This window comes from Mugil cephalus, chromosome 7 (assembly GCF_022458985.1).
Source record: "Mugil cephalus isolate CIBA_MC_2020 chromosome 7, CIBA_Mcephalus_1.1, whole genome shotgun sequence".
NCBI classification, from domain to species: domain Eukaryota; kingdom Metazoa; phylum Chordata; class Actinopteri; order Mugiliformes; family Mugilidae; genus Mugil; species Mugil cephalus.
The window spans coordinates 20,899,382-20,921,652 of record NC_061776.1 but is presented as its reverse complement, the minus strand read 5'-3'; the positions used below and the strand labels follow the sequence as shown (position 1 = coordinate 20,921,652).

The 22,271-nt window shown below is 44.6% G+C and overlaps 1 protein-coding gene across 1 annotated transcript in view; it reads left to right on the top strand.

Moving 5' to 3' along the window:
- The window catches only part of ephb3a (eph receptor B3a), a 32,217-nt gene extending 10,187 nt beyond the window's left edge, over positions 1 to 22,030 (top strand). The window contains exons 4-15 of the mRNA XM_047590182.1: positions 1,060 to 1,215; positions 4,437 to 4,772; positions 5,498 to 5,622; positions 7,503 to 7,659; positions 7,860 to 7,968; positions 8,248 to 8,300; positions 9,240 to 9,362; positions 10,055 to 10,302; positions 13,617 to 13,832; positions 14,137 to 14,286; positions 16,457 to 16,650; positions 20,327 to 22,030. Of these exons, the coding sequence (XP_047446138.1) occupies positions 1,060 to 1,215; positions 4,437 to 4,772; positions 5,498 to 5,622; positions 7,503 to 7,659; positions 7,860 to 7,968; positions 8,248 to 8,300; positions 9,240 to 9,362; positions 10,055 to 10,302; positions 13,617 to 13,832; positions 14,137 to 14,286; positions 16,457 to 16,650; positions 20,327 to 20,438 (1,979 nt within the window). The 3' untranslated portion in view covers positions 20,439 to 22,030. The remainder of the gene's footprint in view (positions 1 to 1,059; positions 1,216 to 4,436; positions 4,773 to 5,497; positions 5,623 to 7,502; positions 7,660 to 7,859; positions 7,969 to 8,247; positions 8,301 to 9,239; positions 9,363 to 10,054; positions 10,303 to 13,616; positions 13,833 to 14,136; positions 14,287 to 16,456; positions 16,651 to 20,326) is intronic.
- Positions 22,031 to 22,271: the final 241 nt, after the last annotated feature.

Here is a 22,271-nt window from a genome sequence, read left to right as displayed (position 1 = left end):
AAAGGTGCATTTTCATCTTATCTTCTTTGGCTTTTTATTCCACGCGGTGCCATCGCGGGGCCATTAGTAGAGTCGTTGTTGGGAATTAGGGTGGAACTTAGTTCAAACCGAAACACCACTTAGCCTAACTAGTTAATCACACGCGCGCTCTGTTTCTCTCCCTATCTTGCTGACTGGCTTTTATGAGCCCTCACGCTGACAGGACAGATGTTTGCCAGAGAGCCCACTTTTACACCACCAGCTAGGAATGTGGCAAACAGTAAGGCGGGGGCTCTGGAGGCTGATATATCCAGACCCTTTGCTGCTAATCCCCTTTATCTGAATCCTTCTTTAGTCTAGGCTTATGCTGGTTTATCCTTAAGACTCGATATCAGCCAACCTTCAGCGTGACACTTTGGAATTCAGATGAATTGCTCGGACACATCCTCTGAGATTACAGTACTTTGTATACTTTTTTAATAACTCAGCTCAGCTAATTTACGTCCAGCCTGATGTTCCTTCACATGAATTGATTTATTGGCTTATTATGGGGCTGTTCTGCATGCATATGGAGGACTTGTTTGTATTCAGCAGTGCGGTTTGGAAAACTGAGGACTGAAAAGACACTGATTGATGGGTTTAGGGTGTATCCCTTTCCTCAGAAGCGTTCTCCGTTCCTGTTTGTCTGACAACAGCGATCTGCTGTCAGCAGTCTGTCTTCATCGTCATCCTCCTTTTCCTCCTCTCCAACATGAAACTTCGCTGTCATCTCGACTCTCTTTTTAAGGACATTAATGTCACCTAGTCGAGAGTGTGAAAATGAAAGAGCAGATGCAAATGTATAGATAAGCCCTTTCGCTTAAGTGTTTGCCATTTCTCACGCACGTACCAGCATTTTCTCCATAAATATTGAGCTCTGCGGGTACTTCACAGGTATAGCACAGTGACAGATCTGACAGCCGCTGGTCTTTTAGATAAGTGACAGCGCAGCAATTTTTTTTTTTTTGTTTTGACTTCCCTTTTCTTTTTTTGTTGGTGTTGTTCTCATAGTCCTTTATACTGTCTCTCCCACGCATCCAGCTTGCTTCCCCGGGACCTTCAAATCCAAGTTCGGAGAGGGATCCTGCGCCCCCTGCCCGTCCAACAGTCGCACCAGTGCTGGAGGAGCCAGTATTTGTCCTTGCCAGAATGGTTTCTACCGCTCTGACAGCGACCCCCCTGACTCTGCATGCACCAGTAAGTCATCCTCCACTGCACAGATAAAAAAAAAAAAGAAGTACATCATTTCTCTTCCTGAGATGCTTCTAAAAAGTTAGAAAGGCCTCTGGTCATATGCAGTAAATTGTGAGTTCTTGTACTTTCTGCTTTCTGTAAAATAATTTATAAATCTGCATTTACTCTCACCCTCCATGCTTGTTTTGACTTATATGATTAAAATTGTGCATTGTACACAGTGGATACACATGTTTTTGGTTGTTCAGACAATATTGTCATTTCATCTGAGCAATGAAGCCATATACCATTATGACCTAATGTTATTTACGTCTCCCTTGTGCCTCCAAAACAGTTGTGATTTAATCAGAGAATGGACATGGGTCCTCTGAGGGTGTCCTGTGGTGTCTGGTAACAGGATGTTGTTAGTGGGGATCTTGACCAGTTTGGGATCTATTGTGGAGGCCAGGTCAACACCTTGTGCTGTTCTTAATATTTTTTTTGCGTTGATCTTAAACTATTTTGTGTGTTTGTCTGTGTCAGGCTGCTGCCATCAAGGGATGTCATTGCTATGGGGTGGGGGTGTCTGGTCTGGTCTAGGTGGGTGGCTAAATAACACCCATATAAAAGCCAGATCCAAAAGTTTCCCAGCAAAGCACTGAATTCTCACAAGATGGTCATTGTTATTCACTTCGCCTGTCAGTGGTTCAGTGCCAGTGATCGTGTATGTTTAAACAAGTGCTAGAAATAACTTGTTATATCACCTCCGTTTCAGTGTACACGCAGGCAGTTAAAAGTCAGGGCAGATGTTTTTAGCATTAAGCAAGTTCTGTCTGAACACTGCATGACTGATTCAGAACATGGGGTAACATATGTGCTCTGGTTGTGGGATTGCCTTCACCACATTTGGACCCATGAGAAACGACTAACGCTAACTTACCTCATCTGGGATAAACAGTGGTTTGCAGCCACTAGGCTGAGGACAGAACCCAGTTGGCACAGCTTTTTCTCCCAATCCATGTGCTAACAGTAGGATACGGCAAAAACCCCATGAGAAACAAGTAACACCATAGGCTGTTTGTAATTAAACTGAAATGTTTCTGTGCTATATCTTACCTAACCACAAGCGGGGAAGTCACTGTCAATTTTGAGCCGCTATTGACCAATCTGCAAGAATATTGTCAGTATTTAACAGGTCTGCTGTGCAAAAGAGCTTAGGAACTCGTGTTAGGAGACATGTTTACCAAGCATCCACTCGACCTCGTCAGTTTGTCCTAGTGTCGCTCACAGTAGAGCAACAGAAAAATTCCCTCCGACTTAAAAAGAGACGCCTAAACTTCATTAACAAGCGAGGCCTTTTATCAACATGGAAGTAACCATAGGCTAGAAAACCTTCGGTTCATGTGGCAGGCGAGCAATTTTCCTTCAACTGAGAGGACTGAGACGACATCTGAGCACTGTAGCCACTGTAGCCAGCCCTACTTGCCAGCCCAAAGTTGATCTGGGGTTGGTCCGTTGGGGACTGATTGTGCCCTGGCAATGATCATTCAGGCCAATCAGATCATTTGGTCTCCATGCAGTGATGGACAGAAGAGTGACGGCAACGTAGTCACGTACAGTGCGTCATCTGAGCCCATGCAGTTGGATTTATTTTTTAGTTGGTGGTCTGGTTGTTTGATTGCCCAACGGTGTGCTTCATAATCAAATCCAAATGCTTCGATGTGCACCAGGCTATCAATGTAGTTGGAATATCATTAACCAAAAGTAGTATCTAGTGGGAATGGTTCCTCTGATGAGTCCAATTAAAGGTTTAATTTTTTAAAAGGAATGGCAAATGACCAATACTATGTTGGCTAGTTGAAAAATGCTCATAGCTACATTTGTTGGATTCTCAGTTACTAGCTCCAGTCGGTAGTCCATCAAATAAATTGACAGCTCTTGCTCTCACATGTCAGTCAAACACAGCACCCCCTCTAGAGCCACGAAGCTTAACCCAGCTCAAATTTCAGTTTGACTTTAAAATGACAAATCCACAGCAGCATGTCAGTGTTTCGAATGGAAATTGTGCGTTTCTTGTTGACTAATGTGGTCTGGTGCTGACCGCAGCATCGGTGCTTGTACTACACGGGTCCCAGCAGTCGTGCTGATGGGGAGCGACATGTGCTGCCTTGACCGCGTAAAGTCAAGCCCCAGGGGCCTTTCACCGCGTTAAATGACACACACACGGCCCGCAACTGTCCGCCCCAGATCCTCGTCACAGGAACACTGTGCAATCTGACACTGACCAGCGTGCGCAGACAGGCGGGCAGGGACACAAGCGCCACCTTCGCCTAAACACGCAAACACACACAAACACACACAAACACACAGGCCTGACAGCTCTGTCCCTGCGGTCTGTCAGAGCCCGTGCCAGGCAGCCTGCGCTTTGTGTTGGAAGCTGTGTGTTGCACAAGAGAGGCTCAATGGCCGGCAGCTTGGGCTCAGCGTGTGTTTTAGATGGGTGTCCAATTAGAAGGAACCTCCACTCTGAACTGTGTCTGCCTAATTAGAAAGGACAGGGCGAGTGAAACCAAGCTTGGGGAAAAGGCGGACGAGGAGCTGAACTCCAGGGACAGGCAGTTTAGTTGTCTAGGGCTGATAGCGAGGGAGCTTTCCCCTTCCTTCCTCTCTCTCTTTGTCCCTGCTGTGAGACAGGTTAGACGTTCTTCTGCTGGAAGCTTAGAGGCAGAGCCCTCCTCTTCTTTCGCCGTAATGGGATGAAAGGCGCGTTTGCTGAACCAATCTTTGTTGCCTCCCTCTGCGCTTATCATACTTTATCCAGGTTTCAAACACTCTTCACTCAAAACGCTGCACTGCTTATTGAAACATGGTGGCCTTGGGTTATACTCACTCAGGAACACGAATTTCTCTCAAGAGTAGATTAGCCAAGTTCCAGGAGTGGCTATGCATAGGAATGGACTGCGCAGATGTAAAGGGTTATGCTCTTCGGCGTCCTACGGTTTGTTTGGGTCATGTCAACCATTTGAACACATTTATTTTTATGAAAGAACTTGTGATTACACTTTTTTTGTACAGAAAATACCACCTCTTGCTTCCGTCTTCCAGATAAAAGCAACAGTTCTTTCACCATTGTGGAGGATAATGTGAGCAATGCATAGGGAGGATGACTAAATCCCTACTTGTGTGTTTTTATGCTCTGCCTGCCCACCTTCGTAAAACACCTACGCGTGTCTGTGTTTGCGCAGCGATCCCCTCAGCACCTCGCAACGTCATCTCCAGCGTGAACGAGACCTCGCTGTCCTTGGAGTGGGACGAGCCCGAGGACACCGGCGGGCGGAGCGACCTCGTCTACAACGTGGTTTGCAAGAAATGCCTGCGAGACAGGAGCCCGTGCACGCGCTGTGACGACAACGTGGACATCGCCCCGCGCAGGCTGGGGCTGCGCCAGAAGAAGGTGGTGGTGAGGAACCTGCAGGCCCACACCCGCTACAGCTTCGAGGTGCAGGCCGTCAACGGGGTTTCTGGGAAGAACCCCGTCTCGCCGAGCTACTCCACTGTCAACATCACCACCAACCAAGCCGGTTAGTGAAGGATCTGTCAGTGGCATCGGAAGTGTCCACAAGTTAATTCATAGAGCAGCTCCGATCAATACCACTTAACATCACCATGAAACAGGCTGGTTAGTGGGCCCTACTTCAGTCAATGTCAATGAGTATCTTAATGAGTTTTCAGCATCCAGAGCAGAACCAACACCAAGAGTAAACATTGTTTGGATAAGCTCATTGAGAGTGACAGATGGACACACTCTATGCTGGAGTGCTGCTTTTCCGTGCGAAAGCACAGGAAAGGCAGATGAAGTGTAAAGCGTACTTTATATTTCCAATCGTCAGCATTCAGCACGCTGTCAACCTGGTGTCTTATGTTACATCACTGACAATGTCACCTTTCAACATCTCCACTTAATATTCGCAGCGTCATCATCAACCAAAACTGCTCTTCTCACAGACTGTAATTACTCTCCCAGTTAACCTGCACTTAATCCACCTTACTGCAGTTTATGGACCCACGACAATTGAGTCACTTTCAGGCCTCACAAATCAATAAACTGCAGAACACTGAAGGTGAATCATGCACCGCTTTTCTTAAACCGTTCAGCTTGGAGAATTTTGAATAATTATTATCTTGCCTGGGATAGTTCCTGACTTCAAAAGAGAAAATCTCACCAACTTGAGTAACCCCCTGACTTGCAAAGTAAGTTTCCAGCAGCAGTGTAATAATGTGTGTCCTCTCTGATGTCCTCCTCCAGCACCTTCAGCGGTACCCACTGTCCATCTGATGCGCTCCACCTCAGACACTCTCAGCTTGTCGTGGCTGCCCCCCGAGAAACCCAACGGAGTCATCCTGGACTATGAGATTAAATACCACGAGAGGGTAAGCTCTGGCTTTTTGGTCTATGTAGGTCACAGTGCGGCCTCAGTACTCCCCTCTACCTTTACAGACCCAAAGAGAGAGAGAAGCTCGATGATGGATGCTGATTTAAATTGCTGGAGAGAATTAGCTGGTCACATTCGGCAACCAGCGATGCACATTCTGTGTCATTGGTATTGATCAAACGCGCTATGAAAGTATAAAAATGCGGCCATTTTCTAACCTTTGAAGCACTGCATTGACAGGATATAAAGGTCTTCCTCGGCTCTACTGAAACCAGCTTTAATTACAGATCCAAGAGTTGGATGGCTTTATAGGCACACATAGCCTTTCTAAGCCTTTCAGGGAGAATTCCACGACTATGCCCCGGCAACATCATCCGTCCATCGTTTAAACCTCCATCTCAGCATTTGTGACACAAATGGTAGTTTTTAGTCCATTCATGTACACAGTAGGACGACTTGTAAATGAGGCTGTGGTTAATCGTTTCCATGTAGTGCTAATGTTGATATGCATACTGACCGCGACTTTACTAAATGTATATATATATATGTATGTGTGTATATATATATATATATATACATATATATGTATATATATATATATATACATATATATATATATATACATATATATGTATGTACTAAAATGGATTATATCAACAGCCCGGTAACAGTAGAGTCCTAATCCTGGTGTTAGGAATAAAGCTAAATATGTCAAGTAAGCCAGCATTAGCTACTTTAGCCAGCGTATGCTTCTGTTTATATCAGATGAAGAATGTCCCCCTCTTATGGGTTTCACAGCCTTTTCCAGTAGTAGTTTTCAGAAATGTTTGAGGCCGTTGACATTAAAGTTTCTGTATGTGCCAAGCTTAATTAAGTTAATATTTATCGTGATTTAGGCCTATGAAGTTTTTGTTCATAACTGTGATATACCACAGCCTCATCTTTTCATTGTGCCTTTGCGTTTCCCACCTTGGCATCCTTGTCGTTAGCGTGCTAATTTGTTAGCCTAGGTGTCGTTTAAATGCGGACAGTTGCCTAGCAGTTGTGTTTGGGCAACATAAACCAATGTCACCACTTTGTAATGCGTTTTGTGAACACGGCTCCAAGTGTCCAAGTACAAGTACTTAGAATTCAGCTGCATTTGTTTGTTTTTTCTTTTCTTTAAGCAAACATGCTGTATTGCTGTATAATCTAAGTCATAGGTCTTTAACAGGGGCGGGGTCCGTGGAGGTACTGCAGGGGTTGCAAAATCTTTGGTTGATTAGACATTTTTATATAGGTTTTTTTTTTTTCCTCCACAAATTATTTAAGTTTCTTTATACATTAGCATGAATCCAACATATTTTAGCAAAGGTATAAATGGAAGCAGAAGAGATTATCTTTCAATCAGCACCAAGTTTAATATAGAACACATATAGTAGGTAGGTAGGGGGTCCCTACTTAGTCTCTCCATCAGTTTAAGGGTCCTTGTTCTGAAAAACGTCGAAGAACCCTGATCTAAGACACGCACGTATCCAGAGTGGGGCTCTGAACGTTCTGTTGATCCGTGTCGCACTCACGCAAAATTTTAAGCTATCACAAAACAGTTTGAAGCCGGTATTGTTGTGAGGGAGTTTTTCTCCGTTGCACTGTGCAAACAAACTGTATCGAGACTAATGCAACATTGTAACATGCATCAAAGTACAAGCTACAGACAGAACACATTATCCATAAATCATGAATTCATGTTGTTAAAGGGAGATTTATTTATTTTTATTTATTTTTTCCCCCTTTGAAAAGTTGCATTGCTTTATAATTGTAATGAATGACTAGGACGTGGCTACCCGCTATTTGAAAATCATCTTGCTGCTGTTTTAATGACCTGTTGTTTTCCTGCAGGGCCAGGCCATGTTACACACGGTGACATCGCAGCACAGCTCGGCCAAGGTGGAAGGGCTGAGGGCCGCCACGCCTTACGTGGTGCAGGTCAGGGCTCGCACTGTCGCAGGATACGGACGCTACAGCAACCCCATGGACTTCAGCACCAGCCTTCACAGTAAGGGGAAAGAAAAAAATCTGCTCCGCTTCACAGTCTGTTCTTGATGATCTGCTGCTGCACTGTTCATAATGAGGGGTCGAGCTTAATAGTTTTTATGGCCGCCTTAATTGGTAGCCATTACACATGCAGGACAAGCCACCCTTTAATCTCTCAGCTGTTATTTATTCATTTGTGTCTGTGTGCGTTATGCGGTCCAGGTGACCCTCAGAAGTCAGTGCAGGACCAGCTGCCTCTCATCATCGGCTCGGCGTCCGCGGGTCTGGTGGTCATTGTTGCCTTGGTGGTTATCGCTGTTGTCTGCCTTAAGTAAGTGGTTGGTCTTTATTACTGACAGACTGAACTACATGTTTCATTTTGTTAGTTAGACTACGAACAAAGACGCTCATTAAATTTTTACATGCTCTCAAAGGGTATATGCTTTCATCTGATCTGGCTACTGAAAGAGAAAAAACAGAGCTGCTCTGTGAGTCTCTTTCTGCGGGTATATCCGATGATGGACTCAGTTATCAGTTTGATTCGCTGTACCTGGAAAGAGCCAAGGCTGATGATGTGAATGTGACTTTGTTTTGTGCCGCTTGTTTACAGGAAGCAGCATAGCGGGTCGGAGCTGGAGTACACCGAGAAGCTGCAGCAATACAGTATGTTCATGTGTTCGGCATCGGGAGCTCTGTGCTCTTTGGTCATGCCAGTGCATTTAACTGACTGATTCAATCAATTATCCAATCACCTGTTTGAGTCAGGAGAACATTTCCTTGTTTGTTAGAGGAAGTTCAACCGAGCGGACCCGCTGAGATATAAAGCAGATATTGTGCGTGTGTAGCGGGGACATGTTTTAATGTTGGAATAGGAGAAGCCGTCAGCTGAAATGTGTTTTTACCTATTAGATTTATGCCAGGCGAAATCCTCTCAGTGTTTGACCTGCACAATATCCACCTTTTTGTCTTGCTTCAAATGATTCAACGTTATTTTATATCAAGGCTCAAATTTAATTACAGGGGCCAGTGTGTTATATTAAAGTATAAAGCTGATTTTGTGAATCACATGCTCTGCGTGCCAAGGCACAAATTATATAATTGCTCTGTACACATTTCCTGCCCTCCCTGGACGTTGTGTTGTCAATTAAAATGTCCGTAATAATTTGAAAAAGAACCAACCATATGAGCAAATTGTTTGTGTTTTATCTATACAGAGTGCACGCGAACAGGCCAGAGACCAGTTGACAAAACATCAACTTGATGTATGCAGTATCAATATTAGAACAAGTCTAAGAGCCTACAGCAATGCTAGCAGCTCTGTGAGGCTCCACTTAGGTGCAGTGGGGATTTGAGATAAACGCTAATGTCAGCATGCTAATGTTTCTTAGTTCAGCATGTTAGCACGCTAACACACGCACAAGATACATTTTTGCAGGCGTTTTGCAGAAACTAAAGTACCGGACTATCTTCAGGTGATCACAGTCTTTAAGAGCCGGTGGCAATGACCAGGCATTGCATAATTTATTATGGAATAAGGATTTCAGTCACATTGCTCATAGTCACGTCACCACAGATGCTTTAGATTTCTATTTTTCCTCTCAGTTTCTCCAGGGGTCAAAGTGTACATCGACCCCTTCACCTACGAGGACCCCAACGACGCCATCCACGAGTTCGCCAAAGAGATAGACATCTCCTGCGTGAAAATAGAGGAGGTCATCGGTGCAGGTAAACATGGCTGCTGTTTTTGTCCGAGACGACAGAGAATAATTCGAGTTTATTAATCATTTATTGGAACAGGAGTGTGCCATCAGGCCCTGGAGTCAGCTCTGTGAGAGAGGCCTCTCTGGGAGAAAAAGGTTTAGGATTAGGAGTGTGCGTCAGCGTGGGTGGAGGGGTGGAAGTGAAAATCTCTGTAGCTCTTTCCCCTTTAGTCTGCGTGTTTTTTTTTCTCTCTCTCTCTCCGGCAGCATGTTGTGTCCTAACTTACCTCAGATGACAGTCTGATCCTGCTCGTTCAACTTTCCTCCCTGTCCTTTCTTTCTCTTTCTTTCCCCTGCAAACATTTGTGTTCAGGCCCCCAATGCAGAACCCCTAAGTACCTCGCCCGTCCTCTGTCTCCCTGCACCGCTCCCAGGTTGCACACTCGATCAATACTGGCCACACCCTCTCTCCCGAACATCTTTGACCCCTGACCCCGCCCTCCGTCCTCTCCACTCCTCTCTTCTGGTTCTCTCCCGCAGTTGAAGCCGACCCTCGACTCTTTCAAATCACTCCCGAGTCCGACCAGTAACACTCCCTCTCCCTGCACTTTCCCCAACACCCTCTTCCTCCCCATCCCCCCTCTTCTTTCCTGTGCACAAAATTCCCTCCCTCGATCACCCACCCCCTCCGCCCACCTCCTTGTTCTCACACTCCAGGCGAGTTCGGCGAGGTGTGCCGCGGACGTCTCAAGCAGGCCGGCCGCAGGGAGATGGTGGTGGCGATAAAGACGCTGAAGGCCGGCTACACCGAGCGCCAGAGGCGGGACTTCCTCGCCGAGGCCTCCATCATGGGTCAGTTCGACCACCCCAACGTGATCCGTCTGGAGGGCGTCCTCACGCGGAGCTGCCCCGTCCTCATCATCACAGAGTTCATGGAGAACGGAGCGCTTGATTCCTTCCTCAGGGTAAGCTTGGCGGGAGGAGCGTGCCGCAACAACCTCTGGCAGGGAGGATTACTTTCTGTTTGTATCAGAGATGAGAGGAGCACACACACAGACAGTCGTTCACAATACCTTTGGGTTATCAGAATGTTTTACTCTGCGTAAAACACCCCGAGGCGCTCACTTGCCAAGTGATAGAGATTAAATGTGCAATATGACGCCTGGAGACAGGCACAGTGTCTCTGCTTGACGTGACTGACTGATGCTGACAGGTTTTTCCACTGCACAAACTCCTGGTGGAGAACTGTCACACGCAGACCTTTGGATGGGTTTGCTTCAGCGTATTAGAGAGTCTTTGTACAACACAGAATACATTACCGATCAGAGTTTTAGGTTCAGTCCGCACCACCTACACAAAAGGCTGAACAAAGCCAGGATGAGGAACGAGGTGTCGCGAGGTACGCTTCGAACTGCGTGGGGGCTATTACCTGTCATTTACATTCAATAAAATGTGTTTTCCTGCACGGCTGCACGGCAAAGACGTCTACTCGCCACAGCTGTTGGGTTGAATGAGGTTACTTAATGCTGGAGATGAATCAGTGCTGTGCTGCGGGTGTTTGTAGCGGCGTGTTGGCCAACAGAAGCGTTGGGCGGCGGTTTCAGCTGTGAAGGGCTCCGACATCGACCAGATTGCGCTGATGCCTGTTAGTTTTTGACTCTCCGTGACCAAAACTTCTCTGGATCGAGTCCAGCTTAGGTGTACGTCCCTTTCACTCTTCACATTTTGTCTCTGTTGAAAAACGCAACATAAAAAAGTATTTTATAAGTTCAGCTGCCGATGGGAAGAAACTGTTCTTGTGGCTGAGGCATTGGGTCCTGATGGAGGGGAGCAGCTCAGAAAGCTTGGGTCCAGTGATAAAAAAAAAAAAAAAATAGTCAAAACATATGCATCCACACGAGAACAGTGTTTAAGTATAGTATCTAAAAATGACTGCACAATTTGACCTGTTTTTTCATCTTTTTAGGTTGCTGAATTGTTCATATGAAAGAAAAATATATGTATGTATGTATTTATGTATAGATAGATAGTGAAGTTGAAGAAATTCTAATTCACATTTTAACATTTTTTTACACTGATCAAGGGTTCATTGAAAAGCAATAGCCCTACATATAATGAATGAGCCTCTTTGATAACCGTATAAATCATTTATCTTGGATGAATGCTAACCTTTCAGTAAGATCTTAAATCAACCATCTGCATGTGGATCTGGTTTGATTTTTTTTTTTTTTTTTTTAGTTATCCCTGGGCATTTTTTCCACTCAACAATTAGTAACCTGTAACTGATATTTATATCATGTTATTAAATGTTAAATGTTGTCTTTCCGTGGAGTTGAGTGTGAATACAGAATTTAATACTTAACTCTGGCCGGTACCAAAAGAGGAATTAGAATGGCTGGATAATTAAGTCAAATAAAAATGTCGACAGTCAGTTCATTATTTAAGTTATTCATCAAGCAAAGCTGCTTTTGGTGCTACCAGCGTCTAAAACGTCAGGATTTATTATTATTCATTTAGAATTTTATGTGTTTGTTGCTTGGACAAACTGAATGGTGGATAAATGGTTATTTTAACATTCAGTTAATTTGTTGTTTATTTTCTTAAATAACTGATTAAGGACTTGCAACTCGAAAAAAGCCACCTTCAAATTTCCTTTTTCCGTTCTCTTGGCATATGCCATTAATTATCAAAGACACGCACTACGTTGCAAACATATGGCATTTTCTTCTTTTTTTTTTCTCTCTACGTGGAAATAATCTTTCTAAAATTATAATTTTTTTCACATTTTTCACTGGTAATAAAAATAATCATCGGTCGTAGCTCCACATCTGATGGTCCGGCCTTTTTATTCTTCCTCACCCACTCCTCTTGGCCAGCTGTCCTACAAACAACGGAAAAGCGGTGCCTGGCCTGAGCTCTCCTCACCCCCGCTCTCCCGCCAGCGTCACACCGGCTGTGACTCAGAGGAACTCGGAGTTCTGCTCTAACGAGGGAACTATAGAGTTAACTCGCATGCACAAACTGTCCGAGTGTGTCACCCACGTGAAAACTTCAGCTCCCCGGAGACATGAACACGCACACACACACACACACACACACACACACACACACACACACACACACACACACACACTAGCACACACACACACACACACACACACACACACGACGTATGCACATGCTACAGCTGGACAGAAACACGGAAATAACACACATGCCGTTCACACCAAGGCTTTCGAGGCCTGAAATGAATCACGCCTGTTTATACATCCATCCATCCATGCTGACTTGTTTAGCTGTCAGACCTCACTGGAGTGCGCAGACTACAAAGCAGAATGTTTACGGCTTTTTCATGTCACATCTTGTGTTTTATTTTGTTTTTTTGTTGTTTTTTTTCCAGTTCCCATTATGAAGAAGGAATTGATCAAGCCGTAGATTGTCTTATTCCCACAGATTCCACTTGCATCGCATATTCTGATCACGAGAGAAAAACTCTCGTCGGCGTCGTTTCGTGAATGTCTTTTTTTTAATTGTATATTGACATTCCATTGATTAGTTTCGGCTCTCACACATCAGGGTGCGTGGGCCCTCGCAGGTCGGAGTGCTGATTTATTACCATCTCGAGTTTGAGGCACGCTTCGCAAATGTGGAGAATTTTAAATTAAACCCTGAAAGCCCTCATCTAAGATTTGTTTCATGCCTCTCAGATGTTAACACAAAAGGGCAGTTTTCTACAAATCAAGGGCTTTCAAATGGGGAAAATGAGCTTTGAGCAACATGCCACTGTAATTTAGTTGACAGGCCGATTGTGCTTTAATGTTCACGAGGAAGAGAAAGAAAAAAAAAATGCCAACCAAGCTTTTCGCCTGAAAGAATTCGTGTTAACAGGCGTGTACAGCCTGCAACTAGTTTGTCAGTCAAGTACCTGCTGTGGTCTGGTTTTGATTTCAGGGTTGCAGCCCCCTTTTTCTGTTTTGTATGGAGTCAATATTGAGCCTTAATGGCTTTAGTGCCATAGTAAAGACTGTAATTAATCAGCTAAATGGAGAGCATGCATGAAAAGGTCAGCTGTCAGTGACTGTCAGGAGCAGCCGTGAAGCATTATGACAGATGTCATGTTTATGCCGCCCCGTTGACGGATTGGTTCGCTCTTGTGCTCTCCTTGTCCCCTATACTCTTCTCTATTGTCTTTTTCTCCACATTTCAATGCATATTTCTCAGTTTTCAGTTCTCTGCATCCCCCCACGTTCTCTAACCGCCCTCCCTTCCCCTTCCCCAGCTGAACGACGGCCGCTTCACGATGACACAGTTGGTCGGGATGCTGCGCGGCATCGCTGCAGGGATGAAGTACCTGTCAGACATGAACTATGTTCACCGAGACCTCGCGGCCAGAAATATCCTGGTCAACAGCAACTTGGTCTGCAAGGTCTCCGACTTTGGCCTGTCGCGCTTCCTGGACGACACTTCGGCCGACCCCACTTACACAAGCTCCCTGGTGAGTGAAATATGTGCGCGAGTTTACTGTGTGTGTGTGAGAACTCCGCTCCTCTGTGTTTGTGTGCATGTTTAATTGAGCCTGTTAATTTGATCCCCTCCACTTGTTTCACATGTGCATATGGATGCATGTGCGACTCTTGCGGTGCGTGCCAATATTTGCGTTAGCATGCGAGGCCGCCTGTGAAATATGTCTTTTTTTTTTTCTTTTTTTTTTCCTGCCTGTGTGTGTTGTTATAGAATCATTTCTCTGGCATTGATACCATCCCCCGCCCTTTCTCCCTCTCTATCATGTGTGTGAGCAGGGAGGGAAGATTCCCATTCGGTGGACAGCGCCGGAGGCCATCGCCTTCAGGAAGTTCACCTCTGCCAGTGACGTGTGGAGTTACGGCATCGTCATGTGGGAGGTGGTGTCCTATGGGGAGAGGCCGTATTGGGACATGAGCAACCAAGATGTGAGTTGGCTTGGCGCGTCTCATGTGTGCGGAGCGAACGCACATGGATTGAGTTTTATGTCTAAGTTTAGGGCCGACTGAGAGTTTCCCTGCTCTGCTGCTGTTGCTTTGATTTCCTGCGTGACATGTTGGACCCGGGCCTGCTCTGCTGTCTTTATCTCCTCCCTGCAGATGCTGGTGCAGCTGTGTGCCTGTGTTCTAGTTTTTACCACCTTATTTACAGCCCTAGCCTGCCCACCCCCCTACAAATCCATACCGCAAAGCCTCCCTCCTCACACACTCACAAAGACATACTCAGGAAAAGCTCCTTTTTTTTTTTTTATTTTACGGGCGTTGTTACCTGTAGGCTATCTGCACCGCACAGACATTGTAACTACAGCAGTGAGCTAGCAGGGAAGAAAAAGAAATCTCTCGGTTCCTCCTCCCTGAACAAAGTGCGGAAGCGGTGCGTAGCACACCTCCACTTTATTCTCTGGGGAATATCTGCTCGGTATTGTGCTTTAAAAAGAGACTTGTAACGCTGATAGCGGTGAAGCAAAAAAAAAAGAAAAAGAGGGACACAAAATGAAAAATGCCAGTAATGTATGTATAACTCTCACAACAAAACCCACATGCAGTAATGAAAGCATCAAAGTAGAGGCCCTCTATTGTTCCCAATATCCTTTGTGCCACAGTCATCGCTCAATAAGCAACAGAGTCAACAAATACGAGATATAAACAGAGGTACTCGCTGGCTGGAAGCACGACATAAAAATCAAAGGACAAGCAGCAGGAGAAGAAGAGTGCAGCAGAAATGCTTTATTGTTCCCAAATGGCATTTTTTTATTGTTGTTGGTGGGCACTTAAAACCCATACAGAGCTTATGGAGGCAAATGCAGTTGCTAGGCAAACTCGAATCAATGAACCAACGTGCTCTTCCTCCACTTATTGTTTCTTCCATCAATCAAGTGACAACTCTGAGAACTCTTGTTTTTACAGTTCTGCAAAGATACCGAAGGCGAAATTAGAATATGTGACAGCACGAGCTGAGGAACTGTCTAATGCAGGACATAATACAGTAACCGCCGATTATTCTTACACCACGCTGACAAAGGCCCAACAGAATGATGATAATACGAGTGAGTCACAGCCAAAAGCCAACACTGTGAAATGGGTTTGAGTCCTTGTTCACAGTGTTCAGAGTTGATGTTTTTAGCTCAGTAATGGAAGTAGTTTCATGTTCACCTCTGTGTGTTTTGTTGACGCGCTGGTGGCATAGCTTTACTGACTACAGTGCCGAGTGACCTCAGACACAGAGTGAAATGTGTTCACAGCCGTTGAATAGGTGCCGTAATATTTCTACACGTTGCACACAAACACTTGCCGTCTCCATCGGAGGGACTGGAGTGCTTTCACTTGTTTTCTTTTTTTTTCTGCTATAATGAGGTCCACGGTTTTGGTTTTCAGTAAAATGGCTCAACACCTGCTTAATGGATCGCTATTAAATTGGCCACTGATATTCAAGGTCCCTGGAGGATACACTGTTGTAAATGTACACATTTTAAAACGATTTTCTGTGGGTATCGAGTGGCAAAGAAAGTCAACCTCCACGATAAAATGACTAAAAAAAACTCTTCACTGCTGAAATAAATACATTGACGAGTTATTGTAAAAAAACAAATCTTTGTACTGGGGTTGATATTTCTTTCACCTAATTTAGTGTCAGGATGTGGGTGCTGTCAAATCTTTTTTGTAGCTGTCTGCTAAGAGATCACCCATCCATCCTAGCTCCACTCATTCTTCTTTGTTCATTTTTTAAATAACCAGGAGTTAGATTGAGTCGGGCAAGATATCAGGAATGGTTCATCCATCTTTATATACAGTCAGTGCTGACTATTACACTATTATACTATTACAATGTCAACGTTCCTTCTTTTCTTTTCTTTTCTTTTCTTTTCTTTTCTTTTCTTTTCTTTTCTTTTCTTTTCTTTTCTTTTCTTTTCGCTTCATTATCAGATACAGATACTCTTGAACACCCTAAACATGTTCTACATTATTCCACATTAACACCACCTGTGTCATCATGTTGGCATAATGAAGTTAGCATGTAGCTCCCAGCGCCACTGTGCCGAGCCTCACAGAGCATTTAGCTTAGTTGAGACCTTGTTAAGAATGATTTCCCGTCCCCCAGGTGATGACGGCAGTAGAGCAGGACTACCGGCTGCCCCCGCCCATGGACTGTCCCATGGTGCTGCACCAGTTGATGCTGGAGTGCTGGATGAAGGAGAGGAACCTGAGGCCCAAATTCTCCCGCATCGTCAGCACCTTGGACAAGCTGCTCCGCAACGCCGGCAGCCTCAAGGTGGTGACCAGCACCTACTCAGGGTGAGTTTGGACGTGTTGGAGTGCTTAGATCAAACTATTTTGTGTTGCACAAGGAAGTCCTGGAGGTAGCAATGTTTGTAGCTGTTTGGAGTGGCCACAGTAGAAGATGACTCTAGATTAATCACTGGAGAACATTTGTCGTGTTGTACTCGATTGTATGAATAGTTCAAACTCCTGCAACATTTCTCCCCTTCACCAGTAGCTCAGTTAATGGGCGAGTTGTTCACACTGTTGTTTTTGGAAAGTTGTTAGAAAGGTGTGACTAGTTGGGGTTGCACAAGTTTTTTTAAATTGGCAAAAGTCAAGAAGACACCAACTAGTTGCTAATGGCACCACTAATAAAAGTAGAAAATAATGCTTTGCAATGATAAAATCTATGTTCTTGTCGTGAATACATCTACTGAGAACAGCTCATGCTGTACATGCTGTTGATATGTATCACCTGTATAAAAACTGGCTGCAAGTCAGCACCATCAATAGCATTTGATAGCACTTCACGGCATGTTGTAAGATGGGATACAGTAGCTGATTTAAAAATTCACCAGCTATTTGTTGATGTGTGGCCCCTTCTCTCTGTTACCACAGGGCGTTTGGTGAAGTTGTTAATTGAATCTTTAGTGAAGTATTGAAGTTGTTTTGTTAGAAGGCTTCGTTAGAGCACCGGCTGGATACTTACCTTAACGACAGGTAAGTATCCAGCCATTAATGGAAGTAGTGGCACCAGTTTCTGAATATCGCAGAAACGAGTCAAGCTAGTTTCTGAGTGTCCTAAATAAACCTCAACTTCCCACTAGTGTCTCAGAACTGAAGAAGCTACACGGGTGAGCGACGAAAAGTCTTCAATAAATTCTACAAGTCCAGTTGCCTTTCTTGTTTTTGATGACTGGGCTCCTCACCTGCCTTCACAGAGACATTAGCGTTGTTATTGTCACGTGATCGGTGACTTGTCAGCTTGATGCATAAGGGTCATATTACATCCAGCGATGAGTTCATTTGAAGGATATTGGCACCTGAATCCCTTACTATGCGTTTTGTTGCCACACGTTTCAGAAATAATGAAAGAATGATGTTTTAAACCGGTTAGCGCTGACGCCTCCCATCGAGAAGGTCCTGGTTCGAGTTCAGCATTTTCTCCCGGTGTCCGCGTGGGTTTTCTCCGGATACTCTGGCTTCCTCCCACCTCCAAAGATATGCTCGTTAAGGCTAATTGGTGACTCTAAATTGACCCTAGGTGTGGGTGTGAGTGTGAATGGTTGTTTGTCTCAGTGTTAGCCCTGCGATAGGCTGGCGACCTGTCCAGGGTGTACCCCGCCTCTCGCCTGATGCCAGCTGGGATAGACTCCAGAAACCCCCTGCGACCCTACTGCAGGATTAAGCAGTAGAAGATGAGATGAGATGAGATGATGTTTTAAACCATGCCTTAGTATTGTCCTTAAACTGCTTTTTTTTCTGGCACTGCAGTGAATTGGAAAGAAGATACAAAGTGAATCGAAGGTGTCTTTTGGAAAAGCGTTGTGTCTCAGTCCTTCTCAGAACGAGCAGAGCACTTCACTGCCGCCACCTTGACAAGTTTGCTGCGAGATTTAACAACTTTTCAGAGAGCTGTACTCTCCGAATTGCTGAGGCAAAATATCTTTTTTTCTTTTCGATGCTATTTATGGAAAGTTGATCCGAGTGGATGTTTGTTTGCAAATTGTTGTTCTACGTCGCCACACACATCTTCCGGCCATCCTGAACACTCTCACTTCTCAGCCAGAGTTTGTGTTAAAAGCAGGAAAAAGAAATGTTCTAGTGTTTGGTAACACATATGCAGTAAGTCCAATGTCCATAACACTGGCTGTATTGTGACTGACTTACCACCTACTGCAGTCGACCTTTGCTGTAAATACACAAAGGCATCGTGTTTCAAGCTTTGTCGAATAGGAACAAAATGCTTTTGAGGGGTTTCCACAATAACAGCAGTAATAGCACAAAACCCACACATAGAGGAACGAAGCGGTGATGCAATTCCGTCTCTTTCACCTTGTGTGAAATTGTCCCCTGTATTGTATATGACGGCTGTGAAGTACAGAATGAAGACTACTTCTGGAGCTGAGATGAGCAGTGTTGTGCCTCTGGGTGGTTGGAATGAGATGTCACAGTGAAAGAATTATGGCTGGCCTAAAGAGAAGCACAACAAGGTTCATGCTCGTTGGGTTTGGTTGTTTTATGCTTTCAGTTGACTTGGGAGGATGCCTCTTTGTGCTGAAGGGCTTTGATGCCAGACTGAGGTCTGCCTCTTTCTCTCCGACACCTCCCAGGAAGCGTAAAAGTTGACTTATTCATAGGAAGCCGTCGGCGCCCTGACGGGTTTGTTTTTGACTCCAAATGTTCCAGACATTTTTGCTAAAATGTTTGTTCTGAATTTTGTTAGCATGGCTTCCAATCAACAGTATGATTAGTCCCGGTTTAGATCCGAGACCCTCATCTCTTCACTGATGTATAATGAATTGGGCGCTTGCCCTGGTGACAGCATCCTGTTTCCGACAGACACACACGGTAGAATTCATACATGTGGTTTCCAGGTCTGGTGCCAGCATCTTGGCTCACTGTTTCACTCTAACACTGAGCCCCAAGGGCGATTCCTATGCCAGGATTTGAGCTCAGTGAAGCTAATTGTGTGTGGAAATGTAATGGCTGACCTCGGTTTAATTCCCCCTATACTTGGCTGGATGCTGGAATGTAGGTGATAGGACAGACAGCAGCCAGAGCTGCTGATGTGGAAAAGCAGGAGGTGATGAAGTGTGAGTAATAAGGGAGATTGAGGAGAAGCTAAAAGAGAGGAATGTGTTTAATTAGGTTGCTAATGAGCTTTTTAATGCATCAGGGGAGGGTGCGCCCGATGCCGCGATGGGCGAATGGGAAAGGGATAAGCGTGTGCGCATTGACGCTCGCTTGTGTGTGCGAATGTTATGCTGTCGTTATGTGCAGATGACATGCCAATGATTAATTTATGGCCTCATCTGTATGCGGCAGCGAGAGATAAATGGAGAAGGAGCGGGAGGAAGAGGCGGGGAGAGAAAGGATCATGTTGTCAGAGCGTGATTTAGAGAGCGTCTCCCATGTTTGCGTGTGAGCGCTCGCTGCTCCTCACCTGCCATTGGCTGCTCCGTGACGTCGCAACCAGATAACGGAGGGACGGGGAGGATATGAGATGCGGCGCTATCTGTGGAGTATCTTCTGCCGCGCGGGCCTCGAAAACAAGGACACTGGCCGAGGAACAAAAGGACACGGAGGCTGCGGCGTTTTTTTTTTTTTTTTTCAAGATAGCTGAGAAATATGTTGAACTTTTATTAAAAGTGGAAAGTGATGAATAGATTTGGCTTGGCATTTGAGTTGGACGTTGTTTATAGCAGATGAAGCTCTAGATCAGCAGTTTTGTGGCCAGTCTCATGGTGCTGGGTTTTTACTTTCCACAGCAATGACTTGTAAACACACACGCACATATATATATATATATATATATATGTATATATATATATATATATATATATATACTGTGCAGAATGTAGCTCCAAGATGGATTGGACCTTTATCCACCTCTAGTGGGAGCACTTAGGGGATTCCTAATGAGTTTTACCTTTTGTTTAAAGTGGCTGTGAACTTGCCGCTGACCCGTGTGGCTTTGTGTTGGCAGGGACCTGCTGCGGCTGGGAGGAACGCTGCCGGGACACAACAGGAAGAGTCCAGACGACAGCCAGGAAATCATCCGGCAACAGATGAGCCAAACTCTCCCCATCAGAGTGTGAGCCGGAGCACACAGAAGGATACGGAATACGAATAAAAACTACCTAGAAACTCTGAGCGCGAAGAGTCTAATGTAAATTAAAAAAGAAGAAAAACAAAAGATGGAAGCTCCAGCTCTGCAGCGAGTGAGGACAATTTTGGAGATTTCTTTCCCACTGGAGATGTAATGTCTGTTTAAAGAGGACTTTTCCATTGCGGTGTGTGTGTGCGTGTGTGTGTGTGTGGGTGGGTGCGTGTGCTCATTACTTGACACTTGTGGATTCGTGACTGTTGACATAAAGCCAAACTTCTTAATCGCCCCCCCTTCTCAGGTTGTGTTTGCATGTCTGCATGTGTTTTCTGCTGGTTGGGAATCTTTTCCTTCTCTTCACCCTCAGACCGAGGACGGACGAGCTCGCGCAGATGATGCGATTCCGCGTCTAAATGATGCAACAGTGCCAAGATTAAGCAAACCTTTGCTTAAACTCTAACGACAGTTTGACCTCTGCAGACCTTCAGTCCGATCATTTCTCCTCCTTCTTCTTCTTCTTTTTTTTTTTTTTAATCCCAACCAAATATTTTTTTTTCTTTTCTTTTTTCAAGAAACCTACAGTTTTCATCTGCTTCCTCTTAAATACCGTCTTCCACATGTACCGGGAGATTTATGTTACAAATCTGTACAGAGCATCCGAGTCTTCACACCGTCTCTCCGCCAGAAGAGAGATGTAACTGACACTGTGCGGGACACATCACGTGCATGCCAAAGTGGAAACGTCTTCACAAGAAAAGTACTAGTTCCACGTTAACTGTTGCTTTGGTGGCATTTTTTGCTGTACGGACTTTAACGTCCACGTTTTCTTATTTGGTTTGAATGATAAGTTATTATCTGTTATCGCAAAAGAGGTGTTTTTTTTGTACCTGGGCTTAACTTTTTTATTACAATTTTGTTTTTGTTTTTTTTCACAAACCAGACAGACATGAATGAGTGAATCCAGAATGAAACGCGCTGCTCAGACAGATCCATCACCTGTTAAAGAGTGGAGTGTATCCAGCGTTTTTTATTTTATTTTTTGGTTTTGTTTTTGTTTTTTTTTAAATGAAAGCCGATTTAGTGCCATGTTGTATATTTTACTTTGGCAAATGTGTTTCAGATCAGGGGGAATTTTAAAAAGGTCACAATCCAGATGATAGCTTCCTGACCTTAATATTGACCTGACCTACAAACGCCCATGTAGAACAAACCACCCATTCCATACTCGGTTAATTTCTCCTCACGTGTGTTTTCTTCAGCACGCCAGCTGTCAGCGCAGTCCCTATTTAAAACTGACTGCCTGTATATAACACTATATTTGTATTAGACCAATCTGCTCAGCATTTACACCTATCTGACCCGACGTTGGCCTCTCTCTGACCCTTGTTTATATGCTTGTTTCTTTATTGTTGCAGAGCAAACGGATGGAGAAATTACAGTGTAATGGTCATTACATATCTGAAACTATATGTCACGACGAAAGAACAAACTGTGTCTGTTAGGGCAGACTTTTACCTGTGCAATTAAAGGTGTATTAGATTGTAAACAAACTAAAAAAAAAAAAAAGAAAGAAAACCCATAAAACTAGAACAAAAATACGCATTTCTCTTTCAGTATTTTTACGATAATCATATGCAAATAAATTATTAAACGGATCTCTGGTATTCTCTTTGATTTCTCGGCGGGTTCACTAGGCCGAGGTTCCAGGTCTCCTCTCATCCAGCCGAGGGATGAAAAGAGGGAGAAGCCAGCGCGTTTTTTCATCCTCAGCCGGAGTATCACAGCAGCTTTGGACGGACTCATTAAGATTTCAGATTAATCAAAG